The sequence below is a fragment of the Salvelinus namaycush genome, chromosome 7 (genome assembly GCF_016432855.1).
Source record: "Salvelinus namaycush isolate Seneca chromosome 7, SaNama_1.0, whole genome shotgun sequence".
NCBI classification, from domain to species: domain Eukaryota; kingdom Metazoa; phylum Chordata; class Actinopteri; order Salmoniformes; family Salmonidae; genus Salvelinus; species Salvelinus namaycush.
The window spans coordinates 44,323,956-44,351,194 of NC_052313.1; the positions used below are offsets into that span (position 1 = coordinate 44,323,956).

The 27,239-nt window shown below is 47.6% G+C and overlaps 1 protein-coding gene across 12 annotated transcripts in view; it reads left to right on the forward strand.

Annotated features, from left to right (window-relative positions):
* LOC120051292 (bromodomain adjacent to zinc finger domain protein 2B-like) overlaps nt 1–25,825 on the forward strand; it is a 78,963-nt gene extending 53,138 nt beyond the window's left edge. For 2 of the 12 annotated variants that reach the window (XM_038998083.1, XM_038998085.1), the window contains exons 4-36: nt 3,650–3,859; nt 4,091–4,249; nt 5,066–5,271; nt 5,799–6,029; nt 6,125–6,712; nt 7,930–8,674; nt 8,827–9,111; nt 10,126–10,186; nt 10,296–10,404; nt 10,774–10,875; nt 11,380–11,608; nt 11,713–11,805; nt 11,912–11,985; nt 12,112–12,177; nt 12,838–12,903; nt 13,115–13,159; nt 13,527–13,553; nt 15,055–15,120; nt 15,429–15,569; nt 16,090–16,344; nt 16,690–16,913; nt 18,099–18,173; nt 18,245–18,539; nt 18,667–19,656; nt 19,857–20,136; nt 20,498–20,653; nt 21,377–21,537; nt 21,761–22,089; nt 22,778–22,913; nt 23,119–23,265; nt 23,489–23,832; nt 24,033–24,176; nt 24,330–25,825. In XM_038998083.1, the coding sequence (XP_038854011.1) occupies nt 3,650–3,859; nt 4,091–4,249; nt 5,066–5,271; nt 5,799–6,029; nt 6,125–6,712; nt 7,930–8,674; nt 8,827–9,111; nt 10,126–10,186; nt 10,296–10,404; nt 10,774–10,875; nt 11,380–11,608; nt 11,713–11,805; nt 11,912–11,985; nt 12,112–12,177; nt 12,838–12,903; nt 13,115–13,159; nt 13,527–13,553; nt 15,055–15,120; nt 15,429–15,569; nt 16,090–16,344; nt 16,690–16,913; nt 18,099–18,173; nt 18,245–18,539; nt 18,667–19,656; nt 19,857–20,136; nt 20,498–20,653; nt 21,377–21,537; nt 21,761–22,089; nt 22,778–22,913; nt 23,119–23,265; nt 23,489–23,832; nt 24,033–24,176; nt 24,330–24,486 (7,196 nt within the window). In that variant the 3' untranslated portion in view covers nt 24,487–25,825. The remainder of the gene's footprint in view (nt 1–3,649; nt 3,860–4,090; nt 4,250–5,065; nt 5,272–5,798; nt 6,030–6,124; nt 6,713–7,929; nt 8,675–8,826; nt 9,112–10,125; nt 10,187–10,295; nt 10,405–10,773; nt 10,876–11,379; nt 11,609–11,712; nt 11,806–11,911; nt 11,986–12,111; nt 12,178–12,837; nt 12,904–13,114; nt 13,160–13,526; nt 13,554–15,054; nt 15,121–15,428; nt 15,570–16,089; nt 16,345–16,689; nt 16,914–18,098; nt 18,174–18,244; nt 18,540–18,666; nt 19,657–19,856; nt 20,137–20,497; nt 20,654–21,376; nt 21,538–21,760; nt 22,090–22,777; nt 22,914–23,118; nt 23,266–23,488; nt 23,833–24,032; nt 24,177–24,329) is intronic. The other 10 variants (XM_038998090.1, XM_038998086.1, XM_038998087.1 and 7 more) reach the window with 10 other exon arrangements.
* The last annotated feature ends 1,414 nt before the right edge of the window (nt 25,826–27,239 follow it).

Consider the following 27,239-nt stretch of genomic DNA (forward strand, 5'->3'; position numbering starts at 1 on the left):
TTACCAGTCTGTTCAACCTCTCTTTCGTATCGTCCGAGATCCCTAAAGATTGGAAATCTGCCGCGGTCATCCCCCTCTTCAAAGGGGGAGACACTCTAGACCCAAACTGTTATAGACCTATGTCCATCCTGTCCATCCTCTAAAGTCTTCGAAAGCCAAGTTAATAAACAGATCACTGACCATTTCGAATCCCACCGTACCTTCTCCATTGTGCAATCCGGTTTCCGAGCTGGTCACGGGTGCACCTCAGCCACGCTCAAGGTACTAAACGATATAACCGCCATCGATAAAATATTGTACTGTGCAGCTGTCTTCATCGACCTGGCCAAGGCTTTCGACTCTGTCAATCAATCACCGTATTCTTATCGGCAGACTCAACAGCCTTGGTTTCTCAAATGACTGCCTCGCCTGGCTCACCAACTACTTCTCAGACAGAGTTCAGTGTGTCGAATCGGAGGGAATGTTGTCCGGACCTCTGGCAGTCTCTATGGGGGTGCCACAGGTCTCAATTCTCGGGCCGACTCTTTTCTCTGTATATATATCAACGATGTCGCTCTTGCTGCGGGTGATTCCCTGATCCACCTCTGCGCAGGCGACACCATTCTGTATATATCTGGCACTTCTTTGGACACTGTGTTAACAAACCTCCAAACGAGCTTCAATGCCATACAACACTCCTTCCGTCGCCTCCAACTGCTCTTAAACGCTAGTAAAATTAAATGCATGCTTTTCAACTGTTCGCTGCCCACACCCGCCCGCCCGACTAGCATCACTACTCTGGACGGTTCTGACTTAGAATATGTGGATAACTACAAATACCTAGGTGTCTGGCTAGACTGTAAACTCTACTTCCAGACTCATATTAAACATCTCCAATTCAAAATTAAATATAGAATTGGCTTCCTATTTCACAACAAAGCCTCCTTCACTCATGCTGCCAAACATCCCCTAGTAAAACTGACTATCCTACAGATCCTTGACTTCGGCGATGTAATTTACAAAATAGCCTCCAACACTCTACTCAGCAAACTGGATGCAGTCTTATCACAGTGCTATCCGTTTGGTCACCAAAGCCCCACATACCACCCACCACTGCGACCTGTATGCTCTAGTCGGCTGGCCCTCGCTACATATTCGTCGCCAGACCCACTCGCTCCAGGTCATCTATAAGTCTTTGCTAGGTAAAGCCCCGCCTTATCTCAGCTCACTGGTCACGATAACGGCACGCGCTCCAGCAGGTATATCTCACTGGTCATCCCCAAAGCCAACACCCCCTTTGGCCGCCTTTCCTTCCAGTTCTCTGCTGCCAATGACTGGAACGAATTGCAAAAATCGCTGAAGCTGGAGACTTATATTTCCCTCACTAACTTTAAACATCAGCTATCCGAGCAGCTAACCGATCGCTGCAGCTGTACATAGCCCATCTGTAAATAGCCCATCCAATCTACCTACCTCATCCCCATATTGTTTTTATTTACTTTTCTGCTCTTTTGCACACCAGTATTTCTACTTGCACATCATCATCTGCACATCTATCACTCCAGTGTTAATTTGCTAAATTGTAATTACTTGCTACAATGGCCTATTTATTGCCTTACCTCCTCATGCCATTTGCACACACTGTATATATACTTTCTTTTTTTTCTATTGTGTTATTGACTGTATGTTTGTTTATTCCATGTGTAACTCTGTGTTATTGTTTGTGTCGCACTGTTTTGCTTTATCTTGGCCAGGTCGCAGTTGTAAATGAGAACTTGTTCTCAACTAGCTTACCTGGTTAAATAAAGGTGAAATAAAAAATAAATAAAAAATAAAGATAATGTAATTGTAACTCAGGCTTAACCAACCAGAGAGTTATGTTATGTAATATGATGTTATATGGACATTTTAATTCGATTCCCTTGATCATCTCAGCAATTTAGCCTCTACATTGTATTTTCACTTCATGCTCCCATCACTATATCGTTGATTATATATAGCTGTTTTAGGGCACGCAAAACGAAAGTACTTTAGCTTAGGCCTAATTATGTTTCGTTTTTGTTTTTTTCTCACTTATGACAGCCAGATAGGCAGGTGCAAATGTTCTGGTTCTTTTCTGTGCGTCTCAACTCCATCATCTGATTCTGTAGAATTTGGGGGCATCACACTCACACAGCACTCACTGGGCGTGTTGTGGGTTGACATTTTCACAAGCTCGGTGAATAACACTTTACGTCGCCTGTCATCACTTTTTATGCATACATATTACCTGGCTCAAAGAGAGCTAGGCGTCGCCCCGCCGCAGCCTCCCTCCCTCTACCAGCCTCTCTCTTTCTCTCTTTTTCTCACCCTTCTGTAATGGAAATTGAATTTGCATGAAATATGCTCAGACCAAATTGCATCTGACTGTGCGAGGAGACAACGCGCTCCGGTTGCCCTGACAGAAATGATTGTACTCAGGTTTAGGGGAAAGCTTGATGACGATCGTGTTGAAGTATTCCACATTTTTTGTTGGGGGGGGGGGGGGGGTGTATTGTCCTGCTGAAATTTAAATCAAAAAAGGTTTGGAGGAAAGTATTAGGAACATGCTCTATCACAGGTACGCCTCTCAAACACCACACCACTGACGTATTGAAGGACCGCGACTCGCTTGTTATTCGGTCTACCACTGATTTAGCCTATTTGAGCTCGTTTAATTTGCGTGGTGACGGACATAATGGAGTAGCGAGGAAGGATCAGTGCTATACAGTACCTGCAGAAACACTTCAACTACACTCCCAGCTGTCCAAATGTCCCGCTGCTCAGCCCACATCCGTTTCAAGTTTCTTGGTAAATACAAAATCGAATACTTATGCAAATTTCTCGCGTTTAATTTTAATTTTTATTTTTTATCTGCCCCTAAGAACGTTCTCTTTGTAGCCTAATTTAACAAATCAGCTCCTCGTCAGAAAATATAATATGAATTGTCGACTGCGATAGCTCTTTTTGTCTTCTTCTCTCTCTCTCTCCCCTACTGAAGTACGTACAGCCTAGAACTCCGTCTATCTAGAACATGCATGATGCGTATCTCCCCTCTGAGTAGTGTCTCTGTCTCAGTCACTCCGATCTGAGCTGCTCTGTTCTGTGTTTGCACAAGCATGTGTAATCCTGTCAAGCTCCAATCCAGGGCTATCTTTGTCCTTTAAGCTGCCGAATGTCTTGTTGAATATACATAAAATATCATCTTACCCAGCAGAAAACCTGTAGGGGGAGAGGAGAAAACGTCATTAAACTTTAACACACAGAAGGGATGAATACCTAAGAAGCCAGCGAGTCAGGGAGTCAGGGTATTTCGAGGGCAAGGCGAACCCTTGAGTCATCTCAGAATTCAATTCAATTTATTTATACCCCAAACAGAAGCACACTGCTGATCAAATCAAATGTTATTCGTCACATGGTTTGTAAACAACAGTTGTGGACTAACAGTGATATGCTGACTCAGAGCCCTTCCCAACAACGCAGAGAGAAAGAAAATAGAGAAATAATAGAAAAGTCAAACACGTAATAATAGACTTAATAACAGATACACAATGAGTAATGTGACAACTGCTGATGTGACTACTGAAGTAAAAAGGACTTAATAAGTACAGTTTATTTATTATTATTATTTTTTGTACTGTTTGTCCATCAGGTCGTTTGTATGGGGCGATGAGCGACCAGCAGCCCTACACGTTGTCAAGTGCCTTCCCCCTGGTCAGCCACCCAGCTTTCGGCCTGTACACCACCAGCTCAGGACGCCCAGAGTTTGGAGGCCTGGGGTCGTTGGGGTCCCTGGGTTCTCTGGGGTCCTTGGGGATGTCTGCTGCCCTGGCCGCACACCCACAGCTGGGAGCTCTGACAGGTAAGAGGAGGGGCCCGGGTGTGGCGCGTTGACAGGTGTAACATGACTGAGTCCAGGAGATTTACTTGACCTGAACAGCAGATGGATGAAACATCATGACTAATCAGTATTTAAGGGTGTGCTAACTTCTAATACTCTTTAGGCGATTGCAATTGATATACAGTACTGAACTTAGTGGATGAGACAGAATGGCACTCACACGTCGGTGTCCTTGTCTTCTCTCTTCATCAGAATGGTGGCGAGCAGCAGAGGCCCACAGTAGGCGGGCAGCAGCCTTCCTCCCCCCGTTCCTGGGCCTCCCCACAATGTTCACCCCCCACATCCAGCAGAACCACAGCCCCCTGCAAGCCCCCTCCAGGACCCCCAGCAAAAACGGACAGACCCCCAAAGGTACAGCTACGCCCATCCTTCTTACATTGAACCTTTCCAAGTGCTTCATTCTGACCTATACAGATAATAACAGCTTAGAACAAAGGTGATAATTGCGACACTTCCTGTGCTCATCAGGGGGAAATATGTATTTTATTGTACCTGTATACTGGCACAGAGTGTGAAGAAGCTTCTCACACCTGTTCAAAAGCAGCAAATGATTTTACCGCCAGGAAATAAAAGGTACCCTTAAGAGGGTGAGGTATTTAAAGCGCAACGTTTTTTACCCCTCTGGCAATTGCGAGAGATGTGAATGAATTAATCATTCCTGTAAGCAGGTGGTGGAAACTGTTCACAGGGATTAAGCGAGAGGCTCCCTAGTCTCGGCAGTCTCCGGCTCCGTGATGAGATTTCTCCCGTCGAGAACCTTATAATGACTTCCAGTCTCAGTTAATGGCGTATGTGCAGGCTTTTTTTCTTCTTCTCTTTATCTTTTTCTCTCTCTCTCTCTCTCTCGCTCTTTCTTTCTCACACTCTCTCTTGCTCTCTGTCTCTCTCTCTCTGTACCCTTTCTCTCTTAATCTACTTTTTTCATTTGATGCTATCTTTTAATTTATCTTTTATTATGTAAACCACTCATGTTGTGCTCACGCCATGTTCAGCATGCCTAAATGAGATACGCATTAAATCAATATTTTCGTACGGCTTTTTATTCTCTTCCGCATTCAGAAGAACCCCAGATATTTCATTTGCGTTTTTACTCGCAATGTCTCGTTGCTCAGATGAGATTAAGATGCTATGTAACGGTGTGCTGTGCCTCTTTCCGTGCGATTTCAGGGGTGAACGGGGCAGTGAACGGAAGTGGGGTCTGCTCCCCAACCATGCAGGGGTCTTACTCCATGAACGCGTCCCCATCCCTGGGTGCCTCCCAGGCTGTTAAGGGCCCCAACTCCAAGGCCAGGGGCCCCAGGAGCAGCCCTCACAGCCAGAGCCACACAGCAGAGCTACAGCTGGAGAAAGTACCCCGCAAACCTAAGGACAAGGTCAGCTCAATGATGTAGTGGCTCTAGATTACTGATGACAACGTTGTGAAAATTATGCGCGCACATCGACGTGTTCCGGAAGCCGCGTTGTTATGATTCTGGACGCTCAGATAGCTAGCAACGATGGCAAGAAGCTGCCATGTTTTAGGTAGCTCGTTTCAGCTTGTTGTATCTTGTTATTGATACCATCTCTTGTTTTGAGGTGTTTTGACGGATTCCATGTCAATGCTAATAGTGCAAAAAATCGATAGTGCTCATTATACAATTGTATAATTTGGAGATGAAATATAGTTTACATGTTGTTAACAGTCTAAGCCAGCTCTGTCTGTTTTGCCCCATAGTTGTGCATTCGTTGGTTTTGTTGCTAAAAGTTAACCTGTCTATAGCTATAGTAAAGCCTGAAGTATTTGACTTGGGGTCTATTTTGGACGTTTTAAGTTTTCCATTTCCAGTTTAGAAACAAAAATCAAATGGTTAAAATGTACACTGGGTGCTTTATTGATTGTCAGCTCTCTGCCTTAATGCAGAAGCCCAGTAAAAAGCCAGCGGAGGTCGCTGGGGTCAGTGACAGCGAATCAGGCTCTTCCTCGGACAGCTCCAGCGACGGAGCCATCAGCAGCGACCTGGAGGACCTCGGAGGGGAAGAGGACGACGACGATGATGACGACGACGATGATGAGGATGAGGAAGAGGAGGGAAAGAGCGAGGCGTGGAACTCTGAGAAGGAGAAGGCGAGGCGGACGAAGAAAAAAATGAAGGTACAGTGATAGTGAGTAGTACTGGTAGTGTATAGCTACTTATGTCTGTGATGTGCTCCGGGGTGAGCTAACATTGGGCTTCCTCTCCTCTCCAGATCGGGACACTAAGCTCGGGCATGAAGGAGGCCCAAGACAATAGGAACAGCCTGCCCCACAGCCTACCCTCCGACCCCCCCACCCTGGTCCCCTCACAGCACTCCCCCTTTACCCTGTCCCAGAGCTCCCCCCTGTCCCTCCAGACCTCCCGGCCCAGGGAGGAGGGTCTCCAGCACCACCTCAGTGTCATCCAGTCCACGGGCCTAGCAGCCAGCTCCAAGCCCCTTGCCCTCCTCACCCAACCCCGCAGGGAAACCTCCCCATCACCCGTCTCTGCCTCTCCAATCCCCCTCATCACCTCCCCCAAAGGACGCACCACAGCCTCCCCCAAGCCGCCCAAGCCTCTGCCCTCCTCGCCGCAGCACCCGCCCCTGTCCCTCTGCTCTTCCTCCAAGCCCCTGTCGGTGCCCTCCCTGGCCCGCTCTGTACCCCTGGCCTCCTCGCCTCAATCCTTCCCTCTCCTCACGTCGCCCATGGCCAACTCCCAGCAGCCCAAGCCTCTGAAGACACCTGGCAGTGGGAAGGCTAGTAAGAGGAAGTTGCTGGAGGAATCACTCTCTCAGATCAACGAATTCAGGCTCAAACAGGTTGGTCCACTGTCCTCTCTGTCCAGCCACTAGCAAGGAGTATGGTACCAAGAGTATCACGTATGACTTGCCTAGTTAAATAAAGGTTAAATTAAATAAATACAAGTTTTTTTTTTTTATCCCAGTATTCACACAGTAGCTCTTTTTCCCATGGTCAAATAATACCACAGATTGGTTACTGGCTAGTTTAGCTTTTCACCTAATTTGGATAATCTAAAAGCGGTCGAACATGAAACGGTTTCTCCTTTCACAGTTAGAAGGTTGTTCGTAACTCATGGTAACACTGTAGATGAGCTGCAGTAAAAGGGCTGCTTCCAGCCAGAGGGAGTCAGAGAGGGAAGTGGGAGTCCTGTCTGAGTCATTTGATTGGGTGTCCTGCTGTGCTGCTCAGCCTGTAAACCAAAAGGTCAACCAAAAGGTCAATGCTTTTGGCCTCATTACCTCAGCAAAGCAGACGGCACATATAGTTACTGTATGTATTTATTACCGTTTTACTCTCCATTTAATACATTCACAACTGGATAGAACATATACATATTTATCACCTTTTACAGTGCATTGTGGACCTCTCGGATGTAGTCGAAATGGTAATTGAAATAGTAGTTCATCGATTAAGCTAATTCCTATGGCTCCAGCCCGCTAGAATTAGAAATCTAGCCTTTTCCCCTGTTCCATTTTACCGGTGGGGAGGTTCTTTTTTAACCAAAGGCCTCTGCATTCTGCATTCCCCCAGTGGTTCAGGAACTGCTACTGTATTACATGGTCTGTGAAATTGATTTGTTTCACTTGATATCACATCTAGTTGAATGTACATGTCGAAGCCCTAACCTGTGTTTGCTGAAACACGGTGCAACGCCAAACTGTCGTTCTATAAAATCTGCCGTTATGCTGTTTAAAGTAAAACACAGATGCATGACGCTAACACTTTTCACAGACTCATAACTGTAGTAATTTAAGTGAGATACGGGAACTGGAAGCCGCTTTTCAGCAGCTTTACTCTTTACTTAGTACAATGCTTGTGATTATTGCCATGTTATATGCCATTGTCTCCAGGCTTCTGTCCTAGGCACAGTGAGACAGTGAGCCAGGCATTGTGCTTCATCACCAGCTTGAATAATCAACGTAGATGTAAATTGACAGCTGGCACAATTATGCTGTTTTCTTTTCCCTTGTTTTATCCCCCTCCCTCCTTCCCACCCTCCCTCCTGCCGTTCCAGTCTTTACTCTCGCAAGGCCAGACGTTCCCGGCGGCGCAGCCTAAGAAGCAGCAGGGTCACAAAACCTCTAGGAAGGCTGCTGGGGTGACGTCATCCTCCTTGCCGCCCCCCAAGCTGTCCTCCTCGGAGAGTCCGTGTGGTGGTGGCAGAAGCACCAAGTTGCCCCCTGCTCCCCTCCCCCCTCCCCCCCAGAACAACCACTCCAACCTCTTCCTGTCCAGTGCTCTCCTGGGCCTGGCTGCCCACCCCAACGGAGTCATCCAAAGCACCACCGCTCAGGACGCGCCGCTAGCCCTTATCACCAAGCCCCGCAAAGACTCCAACAAGGACCTCTCTGGGGCAGGGGCGTCCCTCTCGCTGCCCGTCAACCTCAGCACCGGCGGAAGGGTCCACTCGGCCTCCTCTCAGGGCCCCCCGGCGCGGCCCGCTACCTCACCCTCACCGGCCACGGCCCGGGGCCCCAGGAAGATCAAGGCCCCCAAGGCCCCTAAGCTCCAGGCCCCTAACCTCCAGGTTCAGGCCCATGCTCTGGCCCCCATGGCAGCCTGGAAGGGCCTCTCTCAGAGTCACCTGGTGCAGTCTCTGGTGGACCTGTTCAGAGGGGCCGAGGCCGGCCTCCCAGGTCTCCCCGGTCTCCCTAGCAGCAAGGACTCGGATGACTCTGTTGAGGATGACGACGACGACGACGATGATGATCTGGATGATTTGGAGGATGATGAGGAGGACTCGGATGACAGCTTGTCAGGTTAGATACCGACCGTTCTGAACGTCCTAATGGAAGGCACATGCAATGTTTTGTAGTGTACAGTATTTTTTTGGGGGGGGTTATGGTGATGTACAGCAGTGAACACCATTCAACCAGTGATAAACCCTCTCTTTCTGGTACCCTCCTCTCAGATTCTGACAGTAACTCGGACAGCGACAAGGACGTCTCCGGTGGCAAACTGAAGGACCCGAAGCTGAAGCTGCCATCGTCAGGCTCCGCCTCCAAGAGGGAGAAAACCCCACTCAAGCTAACCAAAGGCCACGCCTCCTTACTGAGCAACTCAACCAATCACACAGCCGCCAGCTGCTCCCCGCTCAACCTGCAGGTCATCAAGACGCCCAACATCGTCACCAGCTCCAGTGCCTTGGCCTATCACAGCTCTCCTTCCTCCTCCTACTCCCTGGTCACGCCCCCAGGTAACCGCAGGCAACACTCCTTAAACTTCTTTACCTACTCTGCCAAAGCTACTCATACAGCACAAGCACAAAACCAGTCTGCAAAAACAGCTAGCTGTACCTTTAACTATTGAGGACACGTAACCACACTGGAATAGCTCACACATGGCATGATATGCTATCATCTTCAGATGGCTGTGGGGAGAGAACAGGGAGAGGAAGAGGAGGTTTTATTTTTAGTTAGCCGGGCGGTTGGCTGGCTTAACAGGCCTGGGTTCCTGTAGGTGCATGTCCCTGGGCTTAACAGGCCTGACAACTTGTTTGGCACTCCTGCCATGCCCGAGCTTTCTTTCTTTCTTTCTTTCCCCTCTTCTCTCCTTCCTATCTCTCTCAGCACTGGGAGATTACCCAGCTTAGGAAAGGAAATAACACACACACACACACACAGACACAACAAGGAAGACTGGAATTTTCCAACAGAGATTCCAATCTTCCTAAGCACATTTCAATTCAACATGTTTTGTTGTCCATCAAATTCACATAGGAATGTCAGTGATTTTTTTCAGGACATATTTCAGTCATTTCCTTAAGTTGCTTTCAGAGCACGGAGTTTCTCAATACTCTACCTGGTTAAATAAAGGGAACGCATAAACAATAAGGCACTCTCATGGCCACAGCTGGTGGGTTGGAGACACAGTGGCAGCCCCGTTTGTCTCAGAGAACGAAACACTGCTCATATTCAGCACTGTGATGCTGTGGCTATGGGTGGGTGTTTTGGGCAGTAGCTCTGCGTGTGGCTGTAGCTGGGTGTTTAGGTCTACGGAGAGAAGGCTTTGACTGTGTACTGTTCAGTCTGACTAACGGGTTCGTTCTCTCTCTCTCTCTCTCTCTCTCTCTCTTTCTCTCTTTCTCTCTTTCTCTCTCTCTTTCTGTCTCTCTTTCTCTGTCTCTCTCTCTCTGTCTCTCTGTCTCTCTCTCTCTCTCTGTCTCTCTCTCTCTCTCCCTCTGTCTCTCTCTGTCTCTCTCTCTCACCAGGCGCAGGGAAAAGAAAGAGGGTGATGGATGAGCAGGAGTTGAGGATACCTCTGGAGTTGGGGTAGGTCGAGTGGAGATTTGAATTGATAGGCTCTCTCTAGCAATGGCAAAGCCTCTGGCATTCGGTCACTCACTCACAGTTTCCTTCCGTCCGTCCGTGTGTTTCCCAGCTGGCAGAGAGAAACGCGGATCAAAAGCGCGTCCGGGAAGATGCAAGGCGACGTGGCGTACTACGCGCCATGCGGGAAGAAGTTGAGGCAGTACCCAGATGTGGTGAAGGTAAACAGTAACCACTACCCCTCAGACTAGCCTTACGCTAGCAACTAGCCTCACCCTCACGCTAGTGCTCACTTAGCATCAACGCTAACCCCTGTGACCTTAACATGAGAAGAGCTGGAATCCTTTTAGTTCATTTCCCCAATCCCTTCCTCTGCCTAGTAAAAGCTGACCTGTCGTTAGAGCATTCTGATTCTCACTGTGCTTTTGCTCAATTTCCCCCCTAATTCTTTTGATGCTTAGTAGTTGAATCGTCACTTTAGTTTTTAGCTTCCGCCACTGTAGCTAGATCGCTTTTCAATGTCACACTTTTACATACTTTCACATTGGATATCCCTGTCTCACCAAACGTCATTATTTTCTCTTCTGTAGTATCTATCCAGAAATGGAATAAGTGGCATCACACGCGATAATTTTAGCTTCAGTGCAAAGATAATGGTTGGTGACTTCTATGAAGCCAGAGAAGGACCCCAGGTGACCTCTTTCATCTATCTATTGCCCGTTAAAATGTGTTTATTTCCTCTTTTCATGTACAGTAGAAACTGTATAGTGACTTAAGCAGTTCAGGGACATTGATAGAAATCAGCTATAGACTCCAGTAGTCCTACCCCCTAGCCCCCTTTGTCCAGGGAGTCATTTAATAATCAGTTGACATTACTTCCACAGGTGACCAGTCATATACTGTACAGTAGGATAGTTTAACTAGCTGAATGGGGAATGGAATGCATTGTAGTGGTGTCCATATCACAGGTAGAAATTTGACCATTTTCCGGTTCTTAGCTTTGCAGTCCAGTAATAACACTATGCATTGCAGATTTTGATCTGCCCTCTTTTCTGTCATGAGTGATCGATCTAAAGAGTAAAACCTAGAGTAACAGTAGAGTAATAAAAGCAACTGAAGTATGTTGAAGCCGTTTATTACCCACACGACACTAACTGCCCCTCTACCCTGTTGTTTCGCGCCCGTCCTACCCCCAGGGTCTGCAGTGGAGCCTGCTGAAGGACGAGGATGTCATCCCTCATATCCTGGCCATGGATGGCCGGCGGGGACGGCCCCCCAACTCAGAGCGCCAGCGCGGGGCCGAGGGGGGAAAGGGCTCCCGGAGGAGGAAGGGCCGGCCGCCCAACGTGGGAGAGGGTCTGGGGTTGGGGGCAGAGGTGCCTAGCCCCAGCGAGGCCAAACTCTTACGCAAACTAGAGGCCCAAGGTGAGGAGAAGAAAAAAATTAAAAGATCTCCGTTTGAAGTCTATGAATGCTACCTATCAAACATGTTTGGTCACACAGTAACGTTCCATCACCTCTCTCTGCAGAGATAGCCAGGCAGGCGGCCCAGATGAAGATGATGAGGAAGCTAGAGAAGCAGGCCATGGCCAGGGCAGCCAAAGAGGCCAGGAAGCAACAAGGTACACTACACTACATCTAAGTGCATGCACCATTCCCCACTGTCCTCTTGTAGAGATGTATAGTACCACTGCTGCAAATCATTTCTTAACACCTAAGCCCCTAAAGTCTCTCTTTCAGCCATCATGGCGGCCGAGGAAAGGAGGAAGCAGAAGGAGCAAATGAAGCTCATCAAGCAGCAGGTAGAGCATTCTTTATGTGACACCACTTCCTGTCAAACCGTCCCGTCTGAGGTATCCTTGTTTTACCACTGCACCACCGTTTGGTTTGCATAGTGTATCGATCAACCTACCTCTGTGTTTCTCCAGGAGAAGATCAAGCGTATTCAGCAGATCAGGTTGGAGAAGGAGATGAGGGCACAGCAGATCCTGGAGGTACTACAGTCACCTGACCCAATACCGAACATATCCTCTGAATTAGCAGAACGTCACTCCTCAAACTGCATCCCAGAGCCTACTCTGTCCATGGCGTTTTAATCTTACCCAAGCCCATTACTGAATAATACCACAGTGTTGGAAGGAGTAAGGCATAATTCCACATGGAACTAATGCTAAATTGGTCTTGGTTGACGGCTGTTGTATATTAAAATCGCTGTCTCCGCTAGCTGTCTCAGAGTCAGACCATATTTAAATTAGACAGAAATATTTGTATTTTATTTTATCAGACAACAGCAACAGTTTAGCATAAGTGGGTGGGGGGAAAAATTATATTTCCCTTGCACACACAATTACACTGTAGGAGCTCCAAAGTATTTTAGCAGGACTAAATCAAATTTGAGTTGACACGGTTGGCAAGGCACTCTTAACAGGATTTTTTTTTGCTGTTTGCAATTACATATTTAAATGATACTTGATTCACTCTCTGTGTTCTACACATTTGACTGGCACGTGAGGCATACGTTTCATTTTCTGTTACAGGGAAAATATCATATTTTGAGTGCTGCGGTGCGAAACTGCGAGGTGGCATGTGTCCGTCAGTCTGTCTGTCCAGATGTCTGGCAGTGAAATGACATTTGACCCGATTTGCATTCGCAGGCTAAACGGAGAAAGAAAGAAGAGGTTGCGAATGCCAAAATTATGGAGGCAGAGAAACGAATAAAGGTGAGAGTTTGTGTTACACACAGCATCTCAATATAAACCAAAATGTCAAAGCTTTTTCCAGATGAGCTGTGTCTGACAATGAGATTAGGCATGAGCTGTAGCTCCTCTGTAAAATGGTCTGAAATCCCATCAGCCCTAGTGATTTTCATGATGGTTGCTGCATGAAAGTGTATTGATTTTCTTTCCTCATCTTTTCTGTCTACCCCTGAAGGAGAAAGAAATGCGAAGACAGCATGCAGTCATTTTAAAGCACCAGGTACGCGGAGCTTTTTAGCAGCACGCCTTGTCTCTTCTGACATGATTGAAATTATACTAAAAACCATATACACTTCAGCTAGATCAGTGTTTACTGTGTGTGTGTGTGTGTGTGTGTGTGTGTGTGTGTGTGTGTGTGTGTGTGTGTGTGTGTGTGTGTGTGTGTGTGTGTGTGTGTGTGTGTGTTCGTGCGTGTGTTTCAAGGTTGTGTGTAACTAGATATTTTATTGAACCTTTTAATGTTTCTCTTTGGTCAGTTTCCATTCTATTGGGTTATTTCTGAACTTTGGGTATTTTTCTGCTAAACAATCTGTTTTTTTTTTGCTGTCATTTCTGTTCCATAATACTTTGCCAACTCTCTCTGCCAGGAGTTGGAGAGGCATAGACTAGATATGGTATGGGTATGTTTATTTTTGTACATCTAACACCGCATCGTGTTTCCTGGTTGTGATATGGTTGTCATAGCATTAAGTGTAGCACTGGCTGCAGTCATACTACATTATTCTGCATGGCTTTTCAGCAAAACCAACACACACAAACACACACACACACACAAACAAAAACAACAACAGTGTGTCGCCTCCATCTGCTCTGAGACACCTGACCTCGCTCCGCCTGCGGTGGTTCGGTAGCTCCCCCCGTACTCCCCAGAATGCATTGCAAAAGGCGGCCAAGCCCTGCCATGCTCACTCTTACTGTCTGAAAGTACACTCCTCTCGATGAGTCATCCATCACATCCATCGTCTAGCTGTTGTTTTTGAGTGGCTGTGAGTGCTTGAGTTTTCCAGTTCCAGACATTGAGCTTGTGTCCGTCTCCGTCCACAAAGAGCTGCCCTTTAACCTGTTACGTCCCATTGAGTCTCTGAGGTTGCGTCTGAAATGGCATAGTGCACTACCTCATAGTGCACTACTTTGGTCAAAAGTAGTGCACTACATAGGGAAGAGGGTGCCATTTGGAATGTAGCCTGAGTCGTTCTGCTGCTCTGTTCTGTATCTGTACCTGCCTGTCTTCACCAGCAGCCTGACTGGCTGTCTGTCTATTGCTGTACCTGCCTATTTTCTCCAGCAGCCTGACTGGCTGTCTGTCTATTGCTGTACCTGCCTATTTTCTCTAGCAGCCTGACTGGCTGTCTGTCTATTGCTGTACCTGCCTGTTTTCTCCAGCAGCCTGACTGGCTGACTATTGCTTGTTGAGCGCATCTGTTGCACACGATTAGAGCCAGGAGTTTTTCCTAACAATATAAACCTAAGCAGGAGAAACTCCTGGCCCCTACATACTGTATTTATGCAGCTGACACCAGAGGATCTGTTTCATTGCCTTCTATCTGTTTATCACATCACTGAGTTCCCCATCCCTATCAGACAGACAGTCACTGTCCTCGCTTTGCCTTGATCAAATCCTATTGGTTTACAATAAAACATTTGGAGACAATCTATCCTCAACCAGGGAAGTCTCCTTGTAAGACCTTCCCTCGATATCCCCCCATAGGTTTAGGCTATTTTCAATCTGGAACGGCTATCAGCTAAACAGATGGATGATACACAGCGCAATGTTTGATTTCATCCGACTGGCTTGTGGCTATGATGACTCAGTCATTTTGCGTTTGTTCCGTCAGCTTTTTACCTAGAGGCATCATAGCTTGACCCCAACTTCTCTTTTTTTGACCCCGTCATCGCCATCTACCGCATTCTCCCTCTGATGCTTTCTGGTTGTCGTCATTCGTACCGTTGTCTTCTTAACCTCAGCTTCAACTGTACGTGTTGCTGTATGTGAAAACTTCGCCATGATGGAGGTGAATGGGGGTTTTCCTCCTTCTGTCCACCTCTCTGACTTCACCTGTGGAGATTACACCTTCTCCGGTGTGTAACGTGTGTGTGTTTTCTCTGCTCTGCTAGGAGAGGGAGAGGAGACGGCAACATGGGATGCTCATGAAGGCGGTGGAGGCTCGCAAAAAAGCAGAGGTAGGTGACATACAACACACACACACACACACACACACACACACACACACACACATACACTCGCGTGCCAGAAGGTCCCACTCCTTCCTGAACCCATTCAAACCCTCCTCCCTCTCCTTTTCATTTCTTCAATACACTAACTGAGTCAAAAGAATGGCCCTCGAACGCTTTTTCTTTGAGTGCACAGGCAGGGGCGCCGGGCTGAATTCTAAAACTACTCAGCAGACTCGGCTTGACATTCTTGTCTGTTTTACCGCCACTGGCGTGAGCCCATTAACTCTCCCCTCTCTCCTTCTCTGGGGCCTCAGGAGCGCGAGCGCTTGCGGCAGGAAAAGAGGGATGAGAAACGCCTGAACAAGGAGCGGAAATTGGAGCTGAGGAGGCTGGAACTGGAGATTGCCAGGGAGCTGAAGAAGCCAAATGAAGACATGTGTCTGGCCGATCATAAGGTAATAAATGACCCATCTTGCCCATGATTCAGTCCTGCGTGATGTCTGAAGGGTGACATCATTAAAGGGACCTAGCTTTCCAAGTTGTATGTGGCTGTTTAATTTAGTTACATTTCTTTTGCTTTATGTATATTTGAACTGACAAGTTAATATTGTCTAGGTTTGGGTTATGGGTGGTTAAGTGCATTGTATCATCGCAATGGTATGTACACTATATCTGTTATGTATCATATGTGAAACCTGAGTACTGGACACGGTTTGTGCTGTACACTGCCATCAAGTGGCTAAAGAGAGTAATGCATAGGGAGGGACAAGATAATAGTCCCCCACATGTTTACTAATGAAAACCTTTAAAAAAAGTGACCATTCAGAGCCATGTGATTCAGTCATTGACATTGCAATATGTTAGTCACACTACTCCCCATATACTGCCGTCCACATAGGGCACTATAGGAGTCCCAGGGTGTCATGTGAGATGTATCCTAAACATTCTTCCTTCTCTCCTTACCTTTCCTTCCAGCCTCTTCCAGAGTTTTTCAGAATCCCTGGCCTGATCTTGCCGGGGGGTGCGGTGTCTGACTGCCTGATGCTGATGCAGTTCCTACGCGGCTTTGGGAAGGTGCTGGGCTTCGATGTGGGGGTGGACGTACCCACCCTGGGCATGCTGCAGGAGGGCCTGCTCAACGTGGGAGACAGCATGGGACACGTCCAGGACCTGCTGGTCAGACTGCTCTCCCTGGCCGTGTGTGACCCAGGACTGCCCCCAGGACACAAGGTGAGATACTGTACATGTACAGGAACATACCAAGCAGGCTCTCACATAGGGAAAATACAAACCTACACACATTGGTCCGCTTTCCCAGACACAGGTTAAACCTAGTCTTAGACTAAGAACTAAGAAGCACTTTCTATGGAGAATCTCCACGGAACATGCTTTTTAGTCTAGGACTTAATCTGTGTCTGGGAAACCAGCCCATTGTCTATGAATCAACACTCCCCTGGAATGTATACCTGGAACCACTCTATCACGACCCCCCCCCCCCTTTCCAGACCAAGACCATGTTGTCTTTCCCTCTATCTTCAATGACTCACCCGTCCTGTCTCTCTCCTCTCCCCCCAGACCAAGACCATGCTGGGGGACCATCTGACCAACGTGGGCATCAACCGGGACAACGTGTCGGAGGTGCTGCAGATGTACATGGGGGCCCATTGCGGGCAGACTGAGCTGGCTGAGCTGGCCCTCAGCCTGAAGACCAAGGCCTTCCAGGCTCACACCCCCGCCCAGAAGGCCTCCATACTAGGCTTTCTGGCCAATGAGCTGGCCTGCAGCAAGAGTGTCGTCAGGTAGGAGTAAAGAACAGGAGACGCCAAACATTGAAATAGATCATGCTGCAGCAAGAGCGCCGTCAGAAGGAGAGAAGAAAGAACAATTGAAACGAAACAATTAAAGCTCAGGTTCTATCTGCAGCAAAAGCGTGGACAGGTAGGAGGAGAGATGCTGACCTGCCAGCGCTGTACGTCACACAGGCCTCATACCAGTGGAGCTACAAGGGAATAGATTATTGTGCAATACGTAAGGAGATCAAACATGGAATCCAAATATGGATTCCATGTTTTTACTGGTTTTACTGATAGGATATGCAGACGACATTTCACAAGCATGAGATGACATCCTTGTAGATCAGGCATTGTCGTCCCTTCCGGTCTTATTAGGTGGAGCCAGTGTGAAAAGTTTAGTGTACAGGAGGCTTCCATACTGTTGTGAGCCTGCTGCCTTTCAGCTCCTTACAAATAATGACGTTTAGTTGACTTCACTCAGCTGCTAATGCTGTCGTGTTTTATTAATGCTGTGTAAGACTCCGGATAGATCAGCTAATCTGGAGTGGGATTCAATTTTGATATAGAGAGAAGCCAATACATCAATTATTCACGAGAGAGAGAGAGAGAATTGTACTGTATGTGTTAACTAGAGGTAACTGCCAAAATAAAGGAAACACCAACATAAAGTGTCTTACTAGGGCGTTGGGACACCACGAGCCAGAACCGCTTCAATGCACCGTGGACTAGATTCTACAAGGGTCTGGAACTCTATTGGAGGGATCTGATACCATTCTTCCACCAGAAATTCCATAATTTGGTGTTTTGTTGATGGTGGTGGAAAACGCGGTCTCGCTGAAGAATCTCCCATAAGTGTTCAATTGAGTTGAGATCTGGTGATTGAGTCAGCCATGGCATATGGTTTACATCGTTTTCATGCTCATCAAACCATTCAGTGACCACTCGTGCCCTGTGGATGGGGACATTGTCATCCTATGGGGACATAGCCATGGTAGCCAAAATAATGGCCCGCCCAGCATTTTTATACATAATCCTAATTATGATAGGATGTTAATTGCTTAATTAACTCAGGAACCAGACCTGTGTGGAAGCACCTGCTTTCAATATACTTTGCAACCCTCATTTACTCACTGTTTCCATAGTTACCTGTACGTGTGAACTGACATACTGTATCTTTCTCTGTTTCTACAGCGAGATCGACAAGAACCTTGATCACATGACCAACATGAGGAAGGACAAGTGGCTGATCGAGGGCAAACTCAAAAAGTAAGTGTTGTGTGTGTTGACGGGTGTGTGTGTGTGCATCTGAATGCTCACCTGTGTGTTTCTCTCTCCAGGTTGAGGGCCATCCATGCCAAGCGGACCGGGAAGAGAGATGCCAGCATGGGAGGGGAGGAGGCCCAGCCCCTGGGTACGCCCTCCTCTGGCCTCAAACGCAAGAGAAAGGCCGGAGCAGAAAGCGACGACGACGATGATGAAGACGAAGACAGCGATGACCTGGCCGATGAAGATGACGAGGAAGAGGAGGAGGAGATGAAGAAGGCGAAGAAAGTGGAAACGTGTGACGAGGACGATGGGGACCAATCAACTAGTGTGGAGGAGCTGGAGAAACAGATAGAGAAGCTAGCCAAGGTAAGTCCTTCTATCCGGAGATCTGAGAGTTCCATCTCTGTGGAAGAACAATACTAAATAGTCAGATATTATTGATTCATTGATTTAGTTATAACTCAGGTCATGACGGTCTTGCTTGGTTTCACAGCAACAGCACCAGGTGAGGAGGAAGCTGTTTGAGGCGTCCCACTCCCTGCGCTCCATGATGTACGGCCAGGACCGGTACCGCCGGCGCTACTGGGTTCTGCCCCACTGCGGAGGGGTCTTCATCGAGGCCATGGAGAGCGGAGAAGCTGCGGGGGAGCTGGAGAAAGAGAGGGAGAGGAGGAGGAGGGCGGCAGCAGGGGAGGTGCACATCAAGGAGGAGCCGCAGGAGGAGGAGGTGCAGAAGAAGAAACCTGGGGGCGTCGGCGGGGAGGAGAGGAGCGTCTACACCCCCGTGGGGTCAGAGGAAGGGAAGGAGGAGAAGAAAGGTTCTCCCAATCTTTTCCTCTTGTATCCGGCCTCTCTCTCCAAACTGACCACGCTCCTCGACGTCGCTAAGGACGTTGCCAAGGAAACCCGCGAAGCCAAGGCAGACCCCCGCCCCAAATACAACGGCAGCCCCAGGCCACCGTCTGTCACCACGACAACAAAAACAGCACCACCATCCGATCCCACCAACAACGCCTCTCTGCCCGCCTTACCTACAAGCCCCTGTGCGTCGACGGCGCCGAACCTGCCGTGCGAGGAGGCCAAACCCGGCTACCCCACCTCCACCTCGTCCCCGTCCTCGTTCTCCTCCCTTCTGAGCCCCCCACCCCAGCTTTTCAGCCCTATGAAGACCTCCACCCTAGCCCCTAACCCTCCACAGCTCCAGTACCTCCCCAGTGACCAGCTCCTCAGGGTCCTGACAGAGAGGAGCGGTCACTGGTTCAGCCTGCTTCCCCGCTCCCCCTGTGACGACACCTCCCTCACCACCTCTCCCTCCCCTGGGCCCAGCCCTCTCCAGTCCTCCCCGCTGCCTTCCTCCAGCCTCACCCGGCCCAGGTCTCCCCCGGCCTCCCCCGCCCTGCCTCTCACCCCCTCGGCAGCGTCGGCCTCAGCCAGCCCCCACCACCCAGCTGGCTTCATCAACTACCCTCTGTCAGCCCTGCAGGTCAGTACGCTGCAAGGACAGACCCCTTGTCCTAATGATTTATACTGGTAGTAGAAACTCATAATGGAAAATCGTATGAATAAATGTAACATCAGAAGAATGGAGGTTCTGCTTGAAGCTACAGGCCTAAGTGTAGTGATACACATTAGTTTTTCTGATCATGATGTTGAAGTGTCTGTGTATGTATCTCCCCCCTCTAGGTTAAGGCTGGAGGGTCGTTGCTGAGTCTCTCAGCGTTCTGCGGTGGCTGGCCCAGTGGAATGCTGAGCCCCAGCCAGCTACCCTTCTGCAGCAGCCCCCTGCCAGGCCACTCGGGCCTCAGCTCCCTGGAGGGCAGTGCCAACGCGCCGCCCAGCGTCTCCAGCAAGAGCGAGTCGCCCGTTCCTCCCGGCGAGAAGCTCTCGTCCACGGTGCCCTCTCCCGCCATGATGGAGGTGCCCAAGCACTCGGACCACCCCACACCACGGCCCATCCCTGAGGGTGAGCTTGTGTGTGTGTGTGTGTGTGCGCGAGCGTGTGTGTCATGAGTCATCTATTTATTCAGTTTATTCTATTTATTCAACTTTTATTATTTCACTGAGTCATGAAAAGGAATAATTTGTTTTGTTCTACTGGGTGGAAGAAAGGAATCTCTTGAGGAGCGAGAACAGCACTGGAGTGTGTTCTGTATCAGAATACTGTAGATCTATTTCAAGGGGGCATTATATTGTCTTAAGTAATTTTTCTGAAACATTTCCATATGTTTATTTATGTGTGTGTGTGTGTGTGTGTGTGTGTGTGTGTGTGTGTGTGTGTGTGTGTGTGTGTGTGTGTGTGTGTGTGTGTGTGTGTGTGTGCGCAGAGATGCTGTCAGGCTGGTGGCGGGTGTCAGACATTGAGGAGCTGCGCTCCCTGGTGGGGTCCCTCCACAGCCGGGGAACCAGAGAGAAGGGCCTGCACCGACAGATGCACAAATACATGGAGCTCATCCCACAGGTCTGCACCAAGCACCGAGACGGTGAGTACTGTATGTCTGACAGTCACTCAGTCAGTTGGTTGGCTGGTAGGTCCCTCACCCAATCTTTAGCAATCTGCATAGCCTTTACAGAGTAGATTTAGCCAACAGATCCCAATGGATATGAATGAATAAAGTAGCTTCGATTTTGTGTCAGTGAAACTGAGCAGCACTCCGACTGGCAGGCCCCGACTTTCACAAAGACTTTTGTGCTGGAGTCTGATTGAGCACTGTGTTATGACAGCCCTGAGTAGTTATACCCCTACTGATCACACTCCAAGCCCCTGCACTTCACAATGAATTGACATTTGGTACATGACGCATGACTGACTGCTCAATATGAGTCTGACATCAAAGCCAGATTTGTTAACGTTCGTGTGGTTTCTGATTGAACAGCTCTTTGTGTCTGGATATTGAATTCTTAATCTGTGTGTGTGTGTGTGTGTGTGTGTGTGTGTGTGTGTGTGTGTGTGTGTGTGTGTGTGTGTGTGTGTGTGTGTGTGTGTGTGTGTGTGTGTGTGTGTGTGTGTGAGAGAATGGGGAGTGGTAGAGTGTGTGTGGTTTTGTTGTTGCGTTAGAGAGGGAGTAGCGAGCGACAAAAAGCAAGTCTGTGTGTGTGGGTGTTGGGTCTGATGTGCGAATAATATGTATGTTTTGTGCGCTTACACACGCGTCTATGGAGTGTATGACTGGTCTCTAATGCCGTCCTGTCTCCCCAATGTGCAGCGGCCATGATAGAGCTGTGTGAGCTGGAGGAGAGCCAGGTGAGTGTGGAGTCAGTGCGGGGGTGGTGTGTGGAGGAGCAGGCCATGGAGATGGACATCGCTGTGCTGCAGCAGGTGGAGGAGCTGGAGAGGAAGGTCACCACCGCCAGCCTGCAGGTCAAGGTAAACAACAACAACAACGACATCAACAAATGGGCAGCTTCCTTTTATTATAGCTCTCATCCCCATCCATTGGAGAAAATATAGGCCTCTGTTCGAAAGTAATGAATAGTAACGGTGGTCACTCGCTAACCTTTTCAAGTCTAACTGTTAACCACGATCTAGTGAATAGGTTGTTATTTAAGTTTTAACCTAAAGACTACATTACCCACCATTCCCTGCGCAGGGCTGGATGTACCTCGAGCCCCAATCAGAGAGGGAGGACCTGGTCTACCACGAGCACAAGCCCCTCCCCAAACACCAACCAGCGGCGGGCGGCGCTGGCGACAAAGACCAACCGGAGGACAAGGCGGACCACAAGGCGGGCGGCGTGGTGCGTCACGCGGACAACCCTCTGGACATAGCGGTGACGCGATTGGCGGACCTGGAGAGGAACATCGAGAGAAGGTACCTGAGGAGCCCCTTAGGTACCACCATTCAGATCAGGCTGGATAATGTGGGGGCTATCGGTACCGTCACTGTCCCCGCTCCCTCCAGTAGTGCTGAAAGGGAAGGGTAGGTCATCCACTCAGGATTCAACCAAACACTTCTGTGTGCTTTTTTGTTTCATTTTTCAAAAAGACATCTACCTATGCTGTCGTTTTTTGGGGGGGATTGCATCTTTTATTGTGTATTTTCATGGTTGTCTTCTGGTTTGGGGTTGACTCACAGTGTGGTGAATGTTTTTTCCTGCTGAGTTTTTCTGGCCGTCTGCATGGTGTTCTGCGTCAGTAATCACGGCATCCACCTCGTCCCCTCTACCATTCTTTTTCCTCCTCTCCCGGCATCTGCATGGGCGTCACTCCTGCATGGCAGTGTGTGTACCTGTACCCATATGTCCCTGCTGCCTGCCTCACTCACTCACTCACTCACTCACTCACTCACTCACTCACTCACTCACTCACTCACTCACTCACTCACTCACTCACTCACTCACTCACTCACTCACTCACTCACTCACTCACTCACTCAGTCACTCACTCACTCAGTCACTCACTCAGTCACTCACTCACTCACACCGGTGTCTGTCTGCACAGCCTCAGCGAGTTGTGGTGACAGTGGGCGTGTGTCTGTGTATGGGCAAGTGTTTGTGATGGAAAGCGAATGATTGAGTGTGTGTACCTGCCTGCATGAGTCCGTGTCCGACTTTCCGTTTCCTGTTTGTATGCGTCCATCCCTCTGACATCTGCGTTGCCTTCCACAGGGGCGAGGAGGAGGTGGCCCATGGGATGAAGGTGTGGAGGAAGGCCCTGAGCGACGTCCGCAGTGCCGCCCAGCTGGCCATGTGTCTCCAGCAGCTCCAGAAGTCCATCGCCTGGGAGAGGTCCATCATGAAAGTGGTGAGTAAAACCTCAACGACTGTAGCTGGCTGGCCCGGAATTTCAATATGCTAGGGAAATGAATACTGTGTGTCATTGGAGAGCATTTGAATCCCAAGGCCATTTCAAGTCCCTTAAGGAGTGGATTCCAATGTAAATCTTGGTAAATTTTGGTTCGAAAATCCATCCCTTGGGTTTGAGGTAACACTGCGTTGTCTGCTTTCAGTACTGTCAGATCTGCAGGAAGGGTGACAACGAGGACCTGCTCCTGCTGTGTGACGGCTGTGACAAAGGCTGCCACACGTACTGTCACAAACCCAAGATCACCACCATCCCCGAGGGGGACTGGTACTGCCCCGCCTGCATATCCAAGGTGACCCAAACTGTCCAGGCCACTGTTCAACATTTACATATCGTACTTTACTATAGAAGTATGTCAGCCATGCGTATCAGTCATGTACCTCTACATTATGTACCTGTCATTTTCATATCATATATTATTTCAAAGTAGGTCATTCAACAACACTGTGTACACAATATGCCAAGTGCCATTGCTATGTAAGTACATCTGCATGAATCCTCCCCTCTCCCCTCAGGCGAGCGGCCCATCTCCCAAGAACAAGAAGCCGCCGAGCAAACCGGTGGCGGGTGGAGGCGGGAAGAAACCCACCGCTGCCGAGGCCAAGCGGAACGGGAAGCAGGCCGGCAACAGTAACGGTAACGTGGAGATGTCAGAGGACGACTCGGCGAGCGCCAACAGCACCCCGAAGAAAGGAGGAGGAGCGAAAGAGCCCCCCAGCAGGAAGAGGAAAGGAGAAGAGAGTCCCGCCCCATCCCAGGCCCCGCCCACGCCCCAGACACCCAGTCAGGAGAGCCCTGTGGTGTGTGTGAAGAGAGCCAAGACAGCCAGAGACAACAACAGAGACCTGGGTTTGTGCAGGTACTGTACTACTGTACTACACCATAAACCTTTGAGTCATTTTCTCAGCACAAGTATCAGCACTTTAAATCAGCGAGTTGCTGATGGAAATGCAGATGCGGGTTGTAAATGTATTTGCCGGGGGCATTGCAATGTACTGTAAACACTTGAACGAACATATTCCCTTCATGACGTGTGTGTGTGTGTGTTGTCTTCTGCAGGGTGCTCCTGGCTGAGTTGGAGCGCCACCAGGATGCCTGGCCCTTCCTCAACCCCGTCAACACCAAGGGGATCCCTGGCTACAGGAAGGTCATCAAGAAGCCCATGGACTTCGCCACCATCAGAGAGAAGCTCATCAGCAGCCAGTGAGTTCACAATTAATATGACACTATTACTATCCACTCCCTGGTAGTCATACTATGACTAACCTCTGATCTAGTCACGTAGCCAGGAAAAGATAACACAACAATCGAGTGTTTTACTCATTTACTCGAAATGATCTGTTCCTCTCGTTTCAGGTATCAGAATCTGGAGACTTTCATTATTGACGTCAACCTGGTTTTTGATAACTGTGAAAAGTTTAATGAAGACAATTCAGACATCGGGCGAGCGGGACACAACATGAGGAAGTTCTTTGATAAGAGATGGACAGAGCTTCTCAAGCAAATAAACTAATCCATCAGTTTGGGTGTTGTTTTACCAATCATTATCACTGTCTCAAACCAGACCTCCAATAACATTATTTGACATTTCATAGCGGAGGCACCACGTTTTGGGAACAACAAGATGATGATGCTGGTCCGTCTGTACCTTTGGGACGAACCCGGGGCGGTTAAAGTGAAATGTCAACAGACAGACTTGTAACGCTGGTGTTGCTACAGTACAACAGGGATCCAAACACCCAAAGAGTCCCACACAATGTCAACCGGGTGTCTTAGTGCAATACCATTTCCTGTTCAAGATCATTGCACTGAATCCTCATCCTTCTCAACCACCCGAGATGCATCTGCGGTAGAATACTTTCCACTACTTGTAAATAGACGTTTTATTTTTATTTAATCGTATTATAGTGAATGTATTTAATTTTTTAATAATTATTTATGAATCAATAAATAAATAAAACAAAGGTCCACATCATTTTCTATGAAAAGGAAGAATCAGCTCAACTGCTTTGAATCGAAAGGAATGTCTGTCTTTGTGTTTGACTTTTCTTTTTCTTTTTTCAAATATGAAAACAAAGCCAAGAAAAAAAATTACTGTTTACACTGTTCTATGCTTTTGGGCATCAAAGGACTGTAATCATTATGTTAAAACTGTACAACTGCATTTAATTACAAAAATTGCAGAAAAACAGTCAGACAATGGTGATACGTGTGTATATACTGTTTATTAATGTCAATATTCAAGTCTTGTTTGGAACAAATTGTTTAAAATATCAGATATTGTTTATGCCTTAGAATGATTGTAGCATTCTATTCTATTTTAGTGAAAGTGATAAAAAAACATAAATATTGTTTGTACAATATATACATATCCTCTGCAAACACTGTGGTATCCTTAATCTTGGTAGTGCCTACCCTTCCAACAGGGGCGTAGGGGATATAATTTTTTAGTTTTTTCCATTTTTATGATGACATTATTTTTATATATAATTTCAATCCAACATGGCCTCCAAAGTCTGACAGTGACACAGTAATCTTTCCTCTCCATACAGAAAGAGAAAAACAAACAAACAACGTTTAAGTATTTTTTTTGTCTTATTTTCCATGAAACATTTCCCCACATCTGCCTTGCCACAGTACAGAGGACGTAAGGCCATTTGTAACCACTGTGTTTGAATCTTGCTGTGTGTCGTGGCCTAATGGAGGCAGCTAGAGTTTTTTGTACCCAAGTCAGAGTACTTGAAGTTACTTTATTTAAGATATTGTGAGAAAAAAAATATCATTCTTTTTGTAGGAGCTTTATTTTTCACTAGTGTGTGGCACGGACCTATTAAAGGATGTTTTTCAACCTAGTTTCACTCTGGGTGTGTTATTTCCCCTATTCTACCGACCCTGTGTCATGAGTAATGCCATTTTAATTTGGATGATGTGAGTGGGGAGGAGAATAGCTTTTTTAGTTTTGAAATGCTTTTGGGTAGCACATGAATGTAGTACCCATTCCATATAGGGCTTATTTTGGCCCCTATAATCATATTCTTCTACTTGCTCTTTTGTTCACACAAATATAAAATAATTTGATACATCTAGCCTATGAGTATATGTTAATGAACAATAGGGTTTAGATTAGAATCTAGACTTTGGAGTTCGAGTCATTTTAGATCTGTCAAATACTGAAAGGGTAGCCTACAAGGAGAACTTGAGAAGAGTTAGAGGCTGCCAGAGAAAGTGGGAGATGTCGCCTATCGTCCGGGTCCACTGCAGTTTGTTCTCTTCGTTGTTGTTTTTTGCTGTCATTGTGAATGGGTTTAATGCTGTATGGACATGATTGATGGATGTTTTTTTTTTTATTGATAACGCATTTCCTGCATTTTAAAGGCCCAATGCAGTCGTTTTTATCTCAATATCAAATCATTTCTGGGGAACAATAAAGTACTTTACTGTAATGGCTTTCCATGAAAATTGTCAAAAAGAAACAAAAATAGTTTTTAAGCAATCAATGGTAGTGACAGGCATGTGAACATCAAACCAAATATGGAGTTGATTTCAGGTTATTTTGGTCACAGGGATCACATGGCCCTATCCCTTCCACAGGGATCACATGTCCCTATCCCTTCTATTGATTTTTAGCTAGTGATGGCTAAAGTTAGCTAAATTTTTAGTGGCTGTTTAAAGAAGAAAAAACATTTGTCCTGGCCCATAGACTACTAGCAGGGTGAGGAACCATGTAACATCAAGTAAAAAAATCATGAACTACTCCTTTAAGTAAACCTTGGACAAGTAAGCCTTTGTATGAGGCAACTTGATGTACAAGTACACCCCCTGGACAGGATGCTAATCTGTAGCAGGGCCTTACCCCCAATCCACCTCCTTAATGCTGAGTGCCAAGTAGAGAGGCATCAGGTCCCAATTTTAGAGTCTTTGTTTGGACTTGAGCAGGGATCGAACCAACCTTCCAATCTCAGGGTGGACACTAACAAAAATGACAAATAGATTTTATTCAATCTATCCATTTGTATAATATCATTTTTTTATGGCCAAAAGGACATTCTTTGATAGACAATAACTTTTGTATTTTCATGAGTGTTTGAGTTTAGGTCACAGGAGGTTGGTGGTACCTTAATTGGGGAGGACGGGCTCGTGGTAATGGATGGAGCGGAATAAGTGGAATGGTATCAAATACATCAAACACGTGATTTCCATGTGCTTGATGCCATTCCATTTGCTCCGTCCTCCCCTCAGCAGCCTCCAGTGGTTTAGGTCCATAAC